This window comes from Oncorhynchus mykiss, chromosome 12, assembly GCF_013265735.2.
Source record: "Oncorhynchus mykiss isolate Arlee chromosome 12, USDA_OmykA_1.1, whole genome shotgun sequence".
Lineage (NCBI taxonomy): Eukaryota > Metazoa > Chordata > Actinopteri > Salmoniformes > Salmonidae > Oncorhynchus > Oncorhynchus mykiss.
In genome coordinates this window covers 79,030,678-79,046,440 of record NC_048576.1, presented here as the reverse complement: position 1 = coordinate 79,046,440, position 15,763 = coordinate 79,030,678, and the positions used below count along the sequence as shown (strand labels likewise).

Here is a 15,763-nt window from a genome sequence, read left to right as displayed (position 1 = left end):
ATATATTTAGCTCGTCGGGTAGGCTCGTGTCAATGGTCAGCTCGCAGCTGGGTTTCCCTTTGTAATCCGTGATAGTTTGCAAGCCCTGCCACATCTGCCAAGCATCAGAGCTTCTGTAGTAGGATTCGATCTTAGTCCTTTATTGATGCGTTGCCTGTTTGATGGTTTGTCGGAGAGCATACGGGTTAGTGCGCCACAGTTGTGCCATCAGAGACTCTGGGTTCGCGCCCAGGCTCTGTCATAACCGGGAGGTCCATGGGGTGACGCACAATTGGCCAAGTGTCGTCCGGGTTAGGGAGGGCTTGGTCGGTTGGATGCGCGCTGTGTTAAGAAGCAGTGTGGCTAGGTTGGGTTGTGTATCGGAGGACGCATGACTTTCAACCTTCGTCTCTCCCGAGCCCGTACAGGAGTTGTAGCGATGAGACAAGATAGTAGCTACTACAACAACTAAACACCACGACATTGGGGAGAAAAAGGGGTAAAAAAGGTCTGGCCTTTAGCTCAGTGCGGATGTTGTCTGTAATCCATGGCTTCTAGTTGGGATATGTACGTACGCAAGCCCTGCCACATACGACTAGCGTCAGAGCCGGTGTAGTAGAATTCGATCTTAGTTTTTTATTGATGCTTTGTCTGTTTGATGGTTCGTCGGAGGGCATCCTGGTTATGGTCCCACTCCTTGAAAGTGGCAGCTCTAGCCTTTAGCTCAGTGCGTATGTTGCCTGTAATTCATAGCTTCTGGTTGGGATATGTACGTACGGTTACTGTGGGGACGACGTCGTCGATGCACTTATTAATGAAGCCGTTTACTGATGTGGTAAAACACCACAATGCCATGAATCCAATAACATATTCCAGTCAGGTGATGTCAATTTTTTGCCCTCTAGTTGCACAGGTGACATGCTGGTAGAAATGAAGTAAAACAGATTTCAGTTTTCCTGCATTAAAATCACAGCCAGTAGGAGCACTGCCTCTGGATGAGCTATTTCTTGTTGGCTTATGGTCCTATATAGCTCGTTGAGTGCGTTCTTAGTGCCAGCATCGGTTTGTGGTAGTAAATAGAAATACTCACAGGGATCCTCTCATGCTCCCTCATACTTTGCCCATCAACCTCTACTTTCCCTACTGTCTCAGCATATGACACTTTCTGCACTGCTCTCACCCTGGAAACTTCCATCTGTCTCACTTGCACAGGACATTTCTGATCCCCAGCAACATGGCCACCCCCACAATTGAAATAATCCCCCAGCCCACTCCCATATGTACACTTCTCACATTTAGGAATCTCCCTCCTACATACTGCTGCAACATGACCATAAACTTGGCACCTGAAACACCATAGTGGGTTCGGAACAAAAGCTCTCAATTGGAAAATGTAAATACCCTAGCATGACTTTATCCGGCAAACACTCTAATCTGCGCCGCACTAAACAACATATGTCACAAACACCGGGGACCCCCAACTTCAGTTGATTCACTCAACCCCACCCCAGCTATCACTCCTGTCAGCGGCGGTCTGCTCCGGAGATCAGTCCCCAGACTAGAAATGCGCAATGACCTTTCCCTCTGAGCAGCAGACACACAAAAAAATCAACACAAGTCCATCTCTGGATACTTTGACCGAATTGACATAACCCCACTCCTTCACCCAGCCTGATACCACAAACGGATTGGCTAAAAGGCATGGATCCACTTTCTCCATGAATTGTACTCCCACTGAGCCACTGAGTCATCTCATGCATTTTCCTGATCATTGCAGTGAGGCTTGGAAGTCTTCACCTCACCTGATGACGCAGGTTCTTTCGCCTCACTTTTGTCAGGATCAATTTCAAGTTCATTATCCGTTGACTGCTCAGGATCTTCAGGTGCGTAACATGCATTTTTCTCTCCTGTACTTGACCCAAAGGAGAAAGTACTCAGCTTGTATTTCACCGTCAGTTCAGGTTTGCACCTCGCACCCTTCTTTCTGCCTCGCTTCTTCTCGCCATCCATCCTCTTGCTCGCCCAGTCCTCTGACAAAGGTGTGTTACTGTGTGGTTTCCAGCAGAGTAGACGCTCTGTTGTGTATTGCTGCCTTTCGCAGGTCGGAGTGCAGATTGCACATTTTGGTCACAAACAAAAAAGGGAAAAGGGAATGGGAAAATCTTAAATTGCACCACCATCTAAACCTGCACCTATACACTATCCCCCAAAACCCACCACCCCATCCGACTACTTTGACCCTAAACTAAATAAATGCTTTCTCATTGGAAGATACATGATGGAATTTTGTCATTAAAATTGTATGCTTGTATTATTATATACCTGTGTAATTGCATCATTTAAGTCATGAGTGTGTCCCGAAGTTGATGGGTTTACTTGGTCCCCTCGCCACTTTTGAAGTCACACTTGGAATTTGATCAGTAACACGTAAAATTGAGGGCTCTACAAATGAGTTAGTTGGTAGGGGCGAGGGCTTGGTTTGGGATTCACCATACGACTTGAGGGTCGTTCAAGTGAAACTTCCAAGTCAGAACTCCACACTTCAGAGATCTCTGACAGCATGTGAATGCCACAGTAAGTCTAAACATAAACCTCAGGTTGATATGAAATGACTGTTCAAAAAACGTAAAAACATTATTTTAATGAAATGATGTAAATTAGCAGCTCGTTACCCTTTTCCTCTAGGTGATCCTTATCATGACCTATAATAGGCTACGTAGATTTTTACATCAAGGGTCAATCAGTGAGATAGAAAAGAGTTGTGTCCCCACCAATTAATTTCATCAATATATATAAAAAGCACCTTTATTTATGAAAATATTTTGTAAAAAAATAAGACTTTCATTGGTGAAATTCATTAGATTAGTTGAAATGGGCAGAATACACTGTTAGCTATTTCAGAAAATAACAACTGCCAAGCATAATAGGAAAAATGCCAATACAGCAGCACCAGTGCATGTATGGCATAGTAGCTATTTTCCAATGATCTCTGGCCTACCAAATGAAATGTAATTTTTGATGTGAATTGTTATTGACGCCCTCTCTCTGCTCAGCAGAGATGATACACACAACTTTTCCCAAGCCATAAACACACAGGCTAAGTGCAGAGAACAATGTCAAATACAGTCTGTACTCTATCTGTATTTTGGAAGCAGTGAGTTGAAAATAGTCTCTGCCCATATGCAGGAACTATCCTTAATGCTGCGTAGTTTTGTGGAAAATTCAAGCAATGGACAGTCAGATTTTTATAAGATTGATCACAAAATTGGGCTGGATGATCTCATTGGGTAATCAGAATGAAGACATACCCTATTGATTCATTACACAGATTAAATAACTGTTTACTGTGGTGTGTCACACTGTATTTTTTGGTATGTGGTGCTACATGATCTGGGAAACTGAAAGCTGCTGGTGCTATGAACAGCCTGAGATGCTGTTTGTGACAACTAAAGTGACAAGACTGGTTTGCATGTTTTTGTGGAAAAGCACCAAACAAAAAGTAGCCAACTTCTTTTAAGCAAAGAATGAAAAAGATACAAAAAATAATAACCTTTACAAAGCATTGTCCAACTTGATATACAAAACCTCTCCAAAAAGCATTGTGAGTCACAATTATGCATTTAGCAAAGAATAGGCTACAAGTGCTCTGTAGCAGGAAAAGTGGGCTGGTCCCTTGTCCCAGTCTTTCTCCTTCTCTCTGGCTGGGCTTTTCCATTCCAAGAAGCTAGTCTCAGGACCAGGGTACACTATCCATCTGTCCACATCAAGCTCCTTCAGGTCCTGTTCTGTAGGTGGCCAGTGAGTTACACACAGCCTGCCTCAAATAGATTGACCAGCTCCTTACAGTCTGGGTCAATGAGGTCCACTGGCTTCTCCCCGTTCTCGTTCTCTGCAAATGCACTGGCACCAAGAGAGAGCAGGTAGCTAAGGAGGGACAAAATACAGTGTTGTTCAGCACAAGTCACATTCACACAAGGCATCTTCATTGTCTATATTCACACTGGCTATGAAATGCTGCATGTCAGGTTCAATCAGGTCACCGAGGTCAGTATGGTTCACTACCTGCTTTTTGTCAGAAGAGTTATTTCTCAAAGAGGCAGCAAAGTTGCATGATAGATAAATTGAATGTTGTGTTTTGTGGTCTCCGTACTGTAGGGAAATATTTCTGTGGACGTTTTATGAGTTTGTGTTTCATTTGTACACCAACCCGGCGATTTCGGGGAAGCCATCACTGCAGGCCATGTGCAGCGGCGTCCAGCCGTCCTCATCTCTCTGGTGGACATCAGCTCCATATCTCACCAGCAGCTTCACGCAATCCAGGTTCCCTGTGAGTACGGCCTCATGGAGTGCTGCCATACCTGTACACAGAGCACCATACATGGGCACAGTCAGAAGAGGGCTCAGCTGCACTGTACATACCCTTACACTGCTTTTCTGTCATTTCAACCTCTGCTTTTAACTTCAGAACTTTTCAGAACTTTCTCTATGCATTTGTCAAACAATTATTTCAAGCTTTTATTCTTTTACTGGTTTAGAATATAAATAAATATTTGAGACCCTTTAACTTCTCAGTAGTTTTATATTTGTCAACACAATATCACTCCGAAAAAGAAGCTGTTGTAGTTAGTGACTATATTTTCATGCAGACAGTTGTAGGTGCCATTGCCTGCTGTGGTAACTCCTGTCAATCTCTCAACACTTTTCCTCTGTCTTTATGTATTTGTAGATTCACTCACCAGATGGGAAGAGGGTATGCAGACGTACTTTCTTCGCTCTCATAAAGCGTCCAATCTGCTCCATCTCACCATGTCGGACAAGGTCCTGGAAGATAATGTCATTGGAGAAGTGTACAGCCCGGACTGGCTTGAGTGGTAGAGGTGCAGGAGTCTGCTGTGCAGGTATGTGTGCTGTGTGACGTGCAGCAGCACTGTAGCGTGTTCCTTTGCTGTACGAAGGGGTGTAACTGGAACTGGTTTTGTGTGTAGGTGTGTAAAGTGATGGGGTGTAGCTTGTGGGGGTGTAGTGAGTTGAGCTGTACTTTGTTGAGGTATATGAAGTGGGTGTGTATTTGGTGGGGGTGTAGTGCGTAGGTGTGTAATTGGTGGGGGTGTAGTGCGTAGGTGTGTAATTGCTGGGGGTGTAGTGCGTAGGTGTGTAATTGGTGGGGGTGTAGTGTGTTGGTGTGTACTGACTATATCGCGTGGTGTACGATGACACTGGTAGCTGGTAGCTATACTTCATCCCTGCGGTCAATACGGTTCTTCCTCCCCCTATGCGCTCAGCCCAGGAGGAGGGGTGGGAGAAATCCAAGAAAACTTTGCAATCCAGTCAGGGGAAACAATTTCCCTTGTCCTTTTCACGCTTATCGTCCTTGACTTCTTTCTGATCCTTGAGTTTCCAACCAGAGTAGCACGGCTACTCTCTCTGCAGAGTACCAAAACTTTCCCAAAGTCAATTCTCACTGGCCAAACTTCCTCTTTTTATTTCTTTCCTTCTGGTTCTCTGAATTTCTCCCTCGTGCCTCCTGTCTTGTTTCTCCAGTCCTTTTGTGTGTCACTACAGTTTCCTCTGGCTTTGTACAGGCTGGTGGTCTGATGGAGCAGGTGGGAGAGGGTCCCTATATACACTCTGGAGGGCTATTTTGGTGCCCGTCATCCCTCATATCGAGTGACTTTAGCTTGGAACGGAGTGGTCTCTGCCAGGCGAGGCTCCTCCCACTATGCGGTCACATGACCCCTGACACTGCCTCCACCCCTAACCCCATAGCACAAACACATTGGGGTCTTTATTGAGCTTGCCCAACATGTCTAATACCACATCACATCAACATGTCCATGATCAACATCAGCAGAGGAACAAACTGTCATTAACAGTTGAGGGAAATGAAATGTTTACAGTTCAGTGCAAATGTGTTTTATGGCCCTTGGGTTCAGGTCAGGCAGCCTTTTTTGGAATTTCACAAGCGACAGCACTGACACATGGTCATGGTGGTTAACAGTGTGAGAGTTACATGTCGAGTCACATGGCTTGTATGTGATTTTCAGAATTAGTGACATTATGTTTTTGTTACTTTGGAAAGGTTCAAGAACTCTCGCCTCAAAACAACAAAAACCTGAATACTTGAACTATTTCAACAGAGGTAATGTACGAGAATTTAGGACACGTTATTTGACATTAAGAAAATAGCAGACAAACAAGGTCCTCAAAAGTTATTTTATTTGCCATGAAAGGATAACATACTTTTTGGTTGCTTGAACAACTACTGTATCTATTCTTATTGTGACAGGTCTTGAAACTTTGGAAGGATCAATATTTTGACCGTAGCATCTCTGCTATTAGAGCAAACAGTAACCCCATCACATGGTTGACATCTGATCTACACTCATTTGCCTGGACCCATTGGACCAATAGTAACTTGCCATACAGGACGTTCAGGAACCACTGGGCCAATAATATCCAGCCATTCAGGGAGTTCAGTGCAGGAGCGCAGTCTTGGCCAACAGTTGTGTCATAGGGACATAAATCTATGCTGCGAAATGTAACCCATTTCTCTAGATGGCATTAAAAGATCAGATGGTTTTGGTGTAAAAAAGAAGGCCCTTTACAGTGCAGTGATCTTTCAATCTGTGTGACCTTCAATCATATTGGAAAATCTGAGTAGCTCAAATCCCCAATTAATGTTTTGAAATGTAGTAAAGTTGGTACTGTGGTTACTCCATTTTCATGTCATATGATTTTGTGAGTTGGAAGTTGTGCATGTGAACCGTGACAGCCGGGACATTGTGCCAGTGCCAGCTGTTCTCATCAGACAGGCAGGAACTTCTAAGAGTGGCAGAGCTGGTTCAAGCTGGATTTCAAAGGCTTTGGACTTGGACATTTCACAGGAGCTGCTCCATGCTAGCTAACAGAAATAGCATGGCTACCATCCCACTGGTTTTCTCTTACCAAGGTCTCGCAGGGTAGACTTTACTGTGCCCTAAGGGGCAACCTTTATGGTTGACTAGAATCCGCAACATAGGCTTCATTTTACTATCAGGCCTGGCTTGAGAAGCAGTGCATTCTACTGTAATGTACATCCTGTTATGTGTGTCCTGCATCTGTCATTAGGTACAATTCCACTATAAGGATCCACTGGCTCACTTACCATCAAGATGTCAATGCTTATTGTATATCTCATCATGGCAAATTGTATTACAATGAGGGAGGAGATATAAGCTTGTTGCAAAACCATCCTTCTTCTAGAACTGTTGATTGTAATTAGGGGTATAATAGGCTTGTGTATTCAGTTACAAATAAATGAAGTTACATACACCCATTAACTCCATCCATTACCTAACTGGAGGGGCCCTTTAAACTCATTATGATTATCCACATTTGTCACGACCGTTGTCTTGAAAATGACCTGACCAAGGTGCAGTGTGTTGAGCGTCCATTTTTCTTTATTATGAAATGTCGCCAACAAAACAACAAACACAAAGCTTACTAGGTCTAACACAGGCCACTACTAACAAAGATAACTACCCACAAAATACAAAAGGAAAAAAGGCTAAGTATGATTCCCAATCAGAGACAACGATAGACAGCTGTCCCTGATTGAGAACCATACCCGGCCAAAACATAGAAACACAGAACATAGAGTTTCCCACCCGAGTCACACCCTGACCAACCAAACATAGAAAATAAAAAAAATCTCTACGGTCAGGGCGTGACAATGTTGGGATTGGAACTGCATGGGTGACTTTACCTTCGGATTAGAACTGACCCCGGCCCTGAACATAAACCTTTTTTAGCCCTGCACTGTCTCCACCCAGCACAGCTGACCATTCTGCACCGAGGAGCTGGTGGAAAAGTCTTAGAGCTCATGTCTAGACAAATTGAGGTGAGAGTCATTTATAACCGCAGCTCGGGGAAGAGACTTTATGCACTGATTATCGAGTTCACCAGTCTCTCATAAAGAAGTGTGGTGAGAGGGTGGTGGAGTTCCATGAACTATGGTGCTACCCCTTCCCAAAGCCCCTACCCACCCAAGACTGAGAAGGGCCTCATTTGGTGGGAGTTGTTTGTTTGTTGTCCTCTTGCATCACCCTTGGATACATGCCAAAATGATTGCTCACGTATCTGTAGGGGTTGAATCACCCTCCTCCACTCAGTGTGCTATACATAGATACAAGCCCACCTCCCGCATGCCTTATAGGGCACATACAGTATTGCATACTGTCAATTACCACCAAGCAGTTCCATGTTAAAAGCTTCCTGGTGTGTGAATCGCTGTAGTGTTTCAAGTTAGTAATCACAATAATCACTATAGCAGTAGCGTATGTGGTGAGTGGGTCTGTGCATGGTGATGAGTGTAAGTGTGTGGTGTCAGTTGTGAGTGTGGCTGCATGTGTGTGTGTATGCCTGTGTGAGAAGAGCGTCAGTGTGTGCCTTAGTGTGTGCCTGTAGGCGTGTGTGCCTTAGTGGGTAGACATAGGCACACACACACACACACACACACACACATACACACACACACACACACACACACGCGATAACAGCAGCTAATGGGGATCCATAATAAATACCTGTGGATGAGCATAGAGTCCGTGCAGGTAGTACAGTGGTAGCTGTCTATTGAAAAGTCTTATGGCTTGGGGAAAGAACCTGTCTCTGAGCCTTTTGGTCCGAGACCCAATGCTTCGGTACCGCCTGCGGGACGGGAGCAGAGAGAACAGTCCATGAGAAAAGAGAGAACAGTCCATGTTTTCCAATTGCAGCTGTGTCATGACTTTGGCAAAACCTTTATGTATACAGTTCATTCGGAAAGTATTCAGACCCCATGACTTGTTCCACATTTTGTTACATTACAGCCTTATTCTATAATGGATCAACAAAAAAAAATTCCTCATCAATCTATACACAATACCCCATAATGACAATTTATTTATTTTTGCCCAAAAAATGTATAATAAAAAAATGAAAAACGATATTTACATAAGTATTTAGACCCTTTACTCAGTACTTTGTTGAAGCACTTTTGGCAGCGATTACAGCCTCAAGTCTTCTTGGGTATGACGCTACAGACTTTGCACACCAGTATTTGGGGAGTTTCTCTCATTCAGCTCTGCTGATCCTCTCAAGCTCTGTCAGGTTGGATGGGGAATGTCGCTGCACAACTATTTTTAGGCCTCTCCAGAGATGTTCAATTGGGTTCAATTCCGGGCTCTGGCTGGGCCACTCGAGGACATTCAGAGACTTTTCCCGAAGCCACTCCTGAGTTGTCTTGGCTGTGTGCTTAGGGTCGTTGTCCTGTTGGATGGTGAACCTTCACCAAAGTCTGAGGTCCTGAGTGCTCTGGAGCAGGTTTTCATCAATGATCTCTCTGTACTTTGCTCCGTTTATCCCTCCAATGATCCTTACTAATCTCCCAGTCCTTGCTACTGAAAAACATCCCCACAGCATGATGCTGCCACCCCCATACTTCACCGTAGGGATGGTGCCAGGTTTCCTCCAGAAGTGATGCTTAATATTTAGGCCAAAGAGTTCAACCTTGGTTTCATAAGACCAGAGAATCTTGTTTCTCATGGTCTGAGAGTCTTTAGGTGCCTTTTGGCAAACTCCAACCAGTCATGCAGCCTTATGTGCCTTTTACTGAGGAGTGGCTTCAGAGATGATTGTACTTCTGGAAGGTTCTCCCATCTCCACAGAGGAACTCTGGAGCTCTGTCAGGGTGACCATCGGGTTCTTGGTCACCTCCCTGATCAAGGCCCTTCTCCCCATCTCTAGGAAGAGGCCGGCTGTAGGAAGACTCTTGGTAGTTCCACATTTCTGGTCGGAGGGAGAAAAAAAAACAATTTAATCAATTTTAGAATCATGCTGTGACGTAATAAAATGTGGAAAAAGTCAAGCGGTCTGAATACTTTCCAAATGCACTGTATAGTTTAAGATCTATGTTATAAATGACCTGGTAATGCACATTTTCCTTCTATAAATAAGCGGTTGAAACAGTCAGGTATCTGTACCCACCGCAAAGTATTAGGATCCTTATAACGACAGACCTTCAATAACAGACCAAAGGTTTAGGACACAGCCGAGGACAGACAGAGGCATCGTGTTGTTAACAACCTGTCAAATAGGCTTATCATGTTGACCGGACAGCTATGGATTCCAAAACACTTTGATGTTGACTTTCATCAAGCTGGTGGCTGGACAGTTGGTGACTCACTCTCTAAATATGTTCAAGGTGAGATGAAACCATAGAAACAAGAACAGTGAAACAACCAATGTCAGCAAAGATTTCACAAGAATTCATGGAATATTGGCTATTCCTGGATCAACACTGGAGTCCCCTGCTGCACTCCATTGTATGATTGACATACACATTATTTTCAGGATCATCCTTAGATATGAGCATACATACAGAGTGAACAAAACATTAGGAACACCTGCTCACTTACCAGGTGAGTATAGGTGAAAGCTATGATCCCTTATTGATCCACTTCAGTCAGTGTAGATGAAAGGGAGGAGACCGGTTAAATAAGGATTTTTAAACCTTGAGACAATTGAGACATTGTGTGTGTATGCCATTCAAATGGTGAATGGGCAAGACAAAATATTTAAGTGCCTTTGAACGGGTATGGCAGTAGGCGCCAAGCACACCAGTTTGAGTGTGTCAAGAACTTCAGCGCTGCTGGGTTTTTCACCCGCAACAGTTTCCTGTGTGTCAAGAATGGTCCACCACTCAAAGGACATCCAGCCAACTTGGGAAGCATTGGAGTTAACATGGGCCATCTTCCCTGTGGAATGCTTTCGACACCTTGTAGATTCCATGCCCTAACATATTGAGGCTGTTCTGAGGGAAAAAGGGTGTTCTAATGTTTTGTACACTCAGTGCATATTCTGAGCTTTGATTAATCTCCTAACAGATTTTGAGCAGGACTGGGGCATGGGGCTGTCTGCAAAATGCATACCTATTGCCAAGTTGGCAGACAGCATTCTTGTACTGATGATGGGGTGCCAGGTACCGCGTGCTTCCTGTGCATGGCGTGATGAGCCTCTTCTCAGAACAGCCTGGCCTGCCCCGGTCACAGTGAGCCCCATTGGTGGCAGCACTATGCTCTCATCAGGGGGGCAGAGACAGGGAGAAGACTGACACACCTGGATTACTGGACAGTGAACACTGTGGGACTGGATCTCAGTCTGGATCCTCCAGGCCCAGTGGGAGATACACGCTCGGGCCGGCTGGATCCAGTTACGGCACGTGTGGCTAGGCCAGAATAGGAAGCCTACATCTAAATCAGGAGCCAGTAATCCTCAGTCCTTGTACAGGGAGCCTCCACCATGCCAGCTGTAGTCACCAGTAACAGTGGCAGAAGGGTGAGACTGAATCGACACCAGACATGAGGTCATTTATAGTAGGGAAGTTTGCATGTTAGAAAAAGTGATGAGAAAGCATGTCCATGACTTCTCGATTTTCCCCCAACAACTAGTTGAGCCACACATTTAGGGCCCTGAATATATCCCCCTAGAGTCGGTTGACGCATCGGTGCATCATTCTAAGTAACATTTAAACAAAATCCCCATAAAAATCAGTCAGTTTAAGCTAGAGATATCAGTTTTGCATTGGATGCGTCTCAATCTACCGCATCTGCAGATGTCGCACTTCCGCATCTGAGGTGAAAGGTGGCAGAGCTAGATTGGTCTTCTCAAGAAAACGTCTGTAGCATCCGAACTGATACTACAAACTAGTATGACCACTCTATGGAAATGTCTCACGAGCCTCTCACGAACACTATGGGGTTCTCAGTTTTGTTCTACGACACCCACAAGTGTCAGGGGACTCGTCTCAAGTCAGTACCGTCGATGTGTCAACTTCAGTTTTTAGCGTCTGATCCGTTTGGGCTACAAAGTGTCACAGGACTCGTCTGAAGTTAACCGGTACCAGTTGTAAACATTAATGGAAGTATGGAGGTGGTTTTGTGCCTACTCAAAAAATGGGGTTAAATATGTGTAAAAAATATATACAGTACCAGTCAAAAGTTTGGACACACCTACTCATTCAAGGGTTTTTCTTTTTTTTTTTTATAGTTTCTACATTGTAGAACAATAGTGAAGACATCAAATCTATGAAATAACAGATATGGCATTGTGTATTAAGCAAAAAAGTGATAAACAAATCAAAATAGATTTTAGATTTTAGATTCTTCAAAGTAGCCACCCTTTGCCTTGATGACAGCTTTGCACACTCTTGGCATTCTCTCAACCAGCTTCACCTGGAATGCTTTTCCAACCGTCTTGAAGGAGTTCCCACATATGCTGAGCACTTGTTGGCTGCTTTTCCTTCACTCTGCGGTCCAGCTCATCCCAAACCATCTCAATTGGGTTAAGGTTGGATGATTGTGGAGGCCAGGTCATCTGATGCAGCACTCCATTTGTCATGTATTGTCATGTTGTGTCTTGTTCCTGTTCTTTCTCTTCACCCTGTCTCCCTCTGCTGGTCGTATTAGGTTACCTTTTCTCCCCCTCTTTCCCCCAGCTGTTCCTTGTCTTCTCTAACTACCTCGTTCACCCCTTTTCCCACCTGTTCCCTTTTTCCCTCTGATTAGGTCTCTATATCTCTCTCTGTTCCTGCTCCTGTCTTTGTCGGATTCTCGTTTGTGTTTCTCATGCCTGAACCAGACTATCGTCGTGTTTGCTGCAACCTTGTCCTGTCCTGTCGGAATCTGCCTGTTCATCTAACCTTGTCCTGTCCTGTCGGAATCTGCCTGTCCATCTGAGCCTACATGTGTTTCGTCATTAAAGAAACTCTGTTTTGTTAATTCGCTTTTGGGTCCTCATTCACGCACCTGACAGAAGAATCCGACCAAGAATGGACCCAGCGACTTCGGATCCTCTCCACTCAGCCGTCGAGATCCAGGGAGCGATGCTAGGCAGACACGAGCAGGAATTGTCTGCTGCTCGACATGCCGTTGAGACCCTGGCCGCCCAAGTCTCCAACCTCACAGAACAGGTTCACCATCTCCGCCTCGAACCACCGGCCACTTCCAGGGCTTTCGAATCTCCGGAGCCCAGAATCAATAACCCGCCGTGTTACTCTGGGGAGCCCACTGAATGCCGCTCGTTCCTCACCCAGTGTGATATTGTGTTTTCTCTCCAGCCCAACACTTACTCCAGGAGCACTGCTCGTATCGCCTACGTCATATCTCTCCTTACTGGACGGGCTCGTGAGTGGGGCACGGCAATCTGGGAGGCAAGGGCTGAGTGTACTAACCAGTATCAGGACTTTAAGGAGGAGATGATACGGGTTTTTGATCGATCTGTTTTTGGGGAGGAAGCTTCCAGGGGTCCTGTCTTCCCTATGTCAAGGTAATCGATCCATAACAGACTACTCTATTGAGTTTCGCACTCTTGCTGTCTCCAGTGACTGGAACGAGCCGGCTTTGCTCGCTCGTTTTCTGGAGGGTCTCCGCGCGGAGGTAAAGGATGAGATTCTCTCCCGGGAGGTTCCTTCCAGCGTGGATTCCTTGATTGAACTCGCTATTCGCATAGAGCGACGGGTTGATCTTCGTCACCGAGCTCGTGGAAAGGAGCTCGCGTTCTCCGTTGCCCCCCTCTCCGCATCACTACCATCTTCCTCTGCCGGCTCGGGTGCTGAGCCTATGCAGCTGGGAGGTATCCGCATCTCGACTAAAGAGAGGGAACGGAGAATCACCAACCGCCTCTGTCTCTATTGCGGTTCCGCTGGTCATTTTGTCACTTCATGTCCAGTAAAAGCCAGAGCTCATCAGTAAGCGGAGGGCTACTGGTGAGCGCTACTACTCCTGTCTCTCCTTCAAGATCCTGCACTACCTTGTCGGTCCATCTACGCTGGACCGGTTCGTCAGCTTCCTGCAGTGCCTTGATAGACTCTGGGGCGGAGGGCTGTTTTATGGACGAGACCTGGGCTCGGGAACATGACATTCCTCTCAGACAGTTAAGGGAGCCCACGGCCTTGTTCGCTTTGGATGGTAGTCCTCTCCCCAGGATTCAGCGTGAGACGCTACCTTTAACCCTCACTGTCTCTGGTAATCATAGCGAAACCATTTCTTTTTTGATTTTTCGTTCACCTTTTACACCTGTTGTTTTGGGCCATCCCTGGCTAGTTTGTCATAATCCTTCTATTAATTGGTCTAGTAATTCTATCCTCTCCTGGAACGTCTCTTGTCATGTGAAATGTTTAATGTCTGCTATCCCTCCTGTTTCCTCTGTCTCTTCTTCACAGGAGGAGCCTGGTGATTTGACAGGGGTGCCGGAGGAATATCACGATCTGCGCACGGTGTTCAGTCGGTCCAGGGCCACCTCTCTTCCTCCACACCGGTCGTATGATTGTAGTATTGATCTCCTTCCGGGAACCACTCCCCCCCGGGGTAGACTATACTCTCTGTCGGCTCCCGAACGTAAGGCTCTCGAAGATTATTTGTCTGTAGCTCTTGACGCCGGTACCATAGTCCCCTCCTCCTCTCCCGCCGGAGCGGGGTTTTTTTTTGTCAAGAAGAAGGACGGGTCTCTGCGTCCCTGCATAGATTATCGAGGGCTGAATGACATAACAGTGAAGAATCGTTATCCGCTTCCTCTTATGTCTTCAGCCTTCGAGATCCTGCAGGGAGCCAGGTTTTTCACTAAGTTGGACCTTCGTAACGCTTACCATCTCGTGCGCATCAGGGAGGGGGACGAGTGGAAGACGGCATTTAACACTCCGTTAGGGCACTTTGAATACCGGGTTCTTCCTTTCGGCCTCGCTAACGCTCCAGCTGTCTTTCAGGCATTAGTCAATGACGTCCTGAGAGACATGCTGAACATCTTTGTTTTCGTTTACCTTGACGATATCCTGATTTTTTCACCGTCACTCCAGATTCATGTTCAGCACGTTCGACGTGTCCTCCAGCGCCTTTTAGAGAATTGTCTTTTTGTGAAGGCTGAGAAGTGCACTTTTCATGCCTCCTCCGTCACATTTCTCGGTTCTGTTATTTCCGCTGAAGGCATTAAGATGGATCCCGCTAAGGTCCAAGCTGTCATTGATTGGCCCGTCCCTAAGTCACGCGTCGAGCTGCAGCGCTTTCTCGGCTTCGCGAACTTCTATCGTCGTTTCATCCGTAATTTCGGTCAGGTGGCAGCTCCTCTCACAGCCCTTACTTCTGTCAAGACGTGCTTTAAGTGGTCCGTTTCCGCCCAGGGAGCTTTCGATCTCCTCAAGAATCGTTTTACTTCCGCACCTATCCTTGTTACACCTGACGTCTCTAGACAGTTCGTTGTCGAGGTTGACGCGTCAGAGGTGGGCGTGGGAGCCATTCTTTCTCAGCGCTCCCTCTCTGACGACAAGGTCCACCCTTGCGCGTATTTTTCTCATCGCCTGTCGCCGTCGGAACGTAACTATGATGTGGGAAACCGCGAACTGCTCGCCATCCGCTTAGCCCTAGGCGAATGGCGACAGTGGTTGGAGGGGGCGACCGTTCCTTTTGTCGTTTGGACTGACCATAGGAACCTTGAGTACATCCGTTCTGCCAAACGACTTAATGCGCGTCAGGCTCGTTGGGCGCTGTTTTTCTCTCGTTTCGAGTTCGTGATTTCTTATCGTCCGGGCTCTAAGAACACCAAGCCTGATGCTTTATCTCGTCTCTTCAGTTCTTCAGTAGCCTCCACTGACCCCGAGGGGATTCTCCCTGAGGGGCGTGTTGTCGGGTTGACTGTCTGGGGAATTGAGAGGCAGGTAAAGCAAGCACTCACTCACACTCCGTCGCCGTGCGCTTGTCCTAGGAACATTCTTTTC

The 15,763-nt window shown here is 46.0% G+C and overlaps 1 protein-coding gene across 1 annotated transcript; it reads right to left on the bottom strand.

The window, feature by feature from the left end:
* Positions 1-2,768: 2,768 nt before the first annotated feature.
* Positions 2,769-5,592, bottom strand: LOC110538524 (protein phosphatase 1 regulatory subunit 27). Its single transcript, XM_021625396.2, has 3 exons — positions 4,716-5,592; positions 4,187-4,337; positions 2,769-3,903 (listed from the first exon to the last, which is right to left on the bottom strand). Exons 1-3 carry the CDS (start codon positions 5,218-5,220, stop codon positions 3,783-3,785), a joined length of 777 nt encoding a protein of 258 aa, XP_021481071.1. The 5' UTR covers positions 5,221-5,592; the 3' UTR covers positions 2,769-3,782.
* Between the last annotated feature and the right edge of the window lie 10,171 nt (positions 5,593-15,763).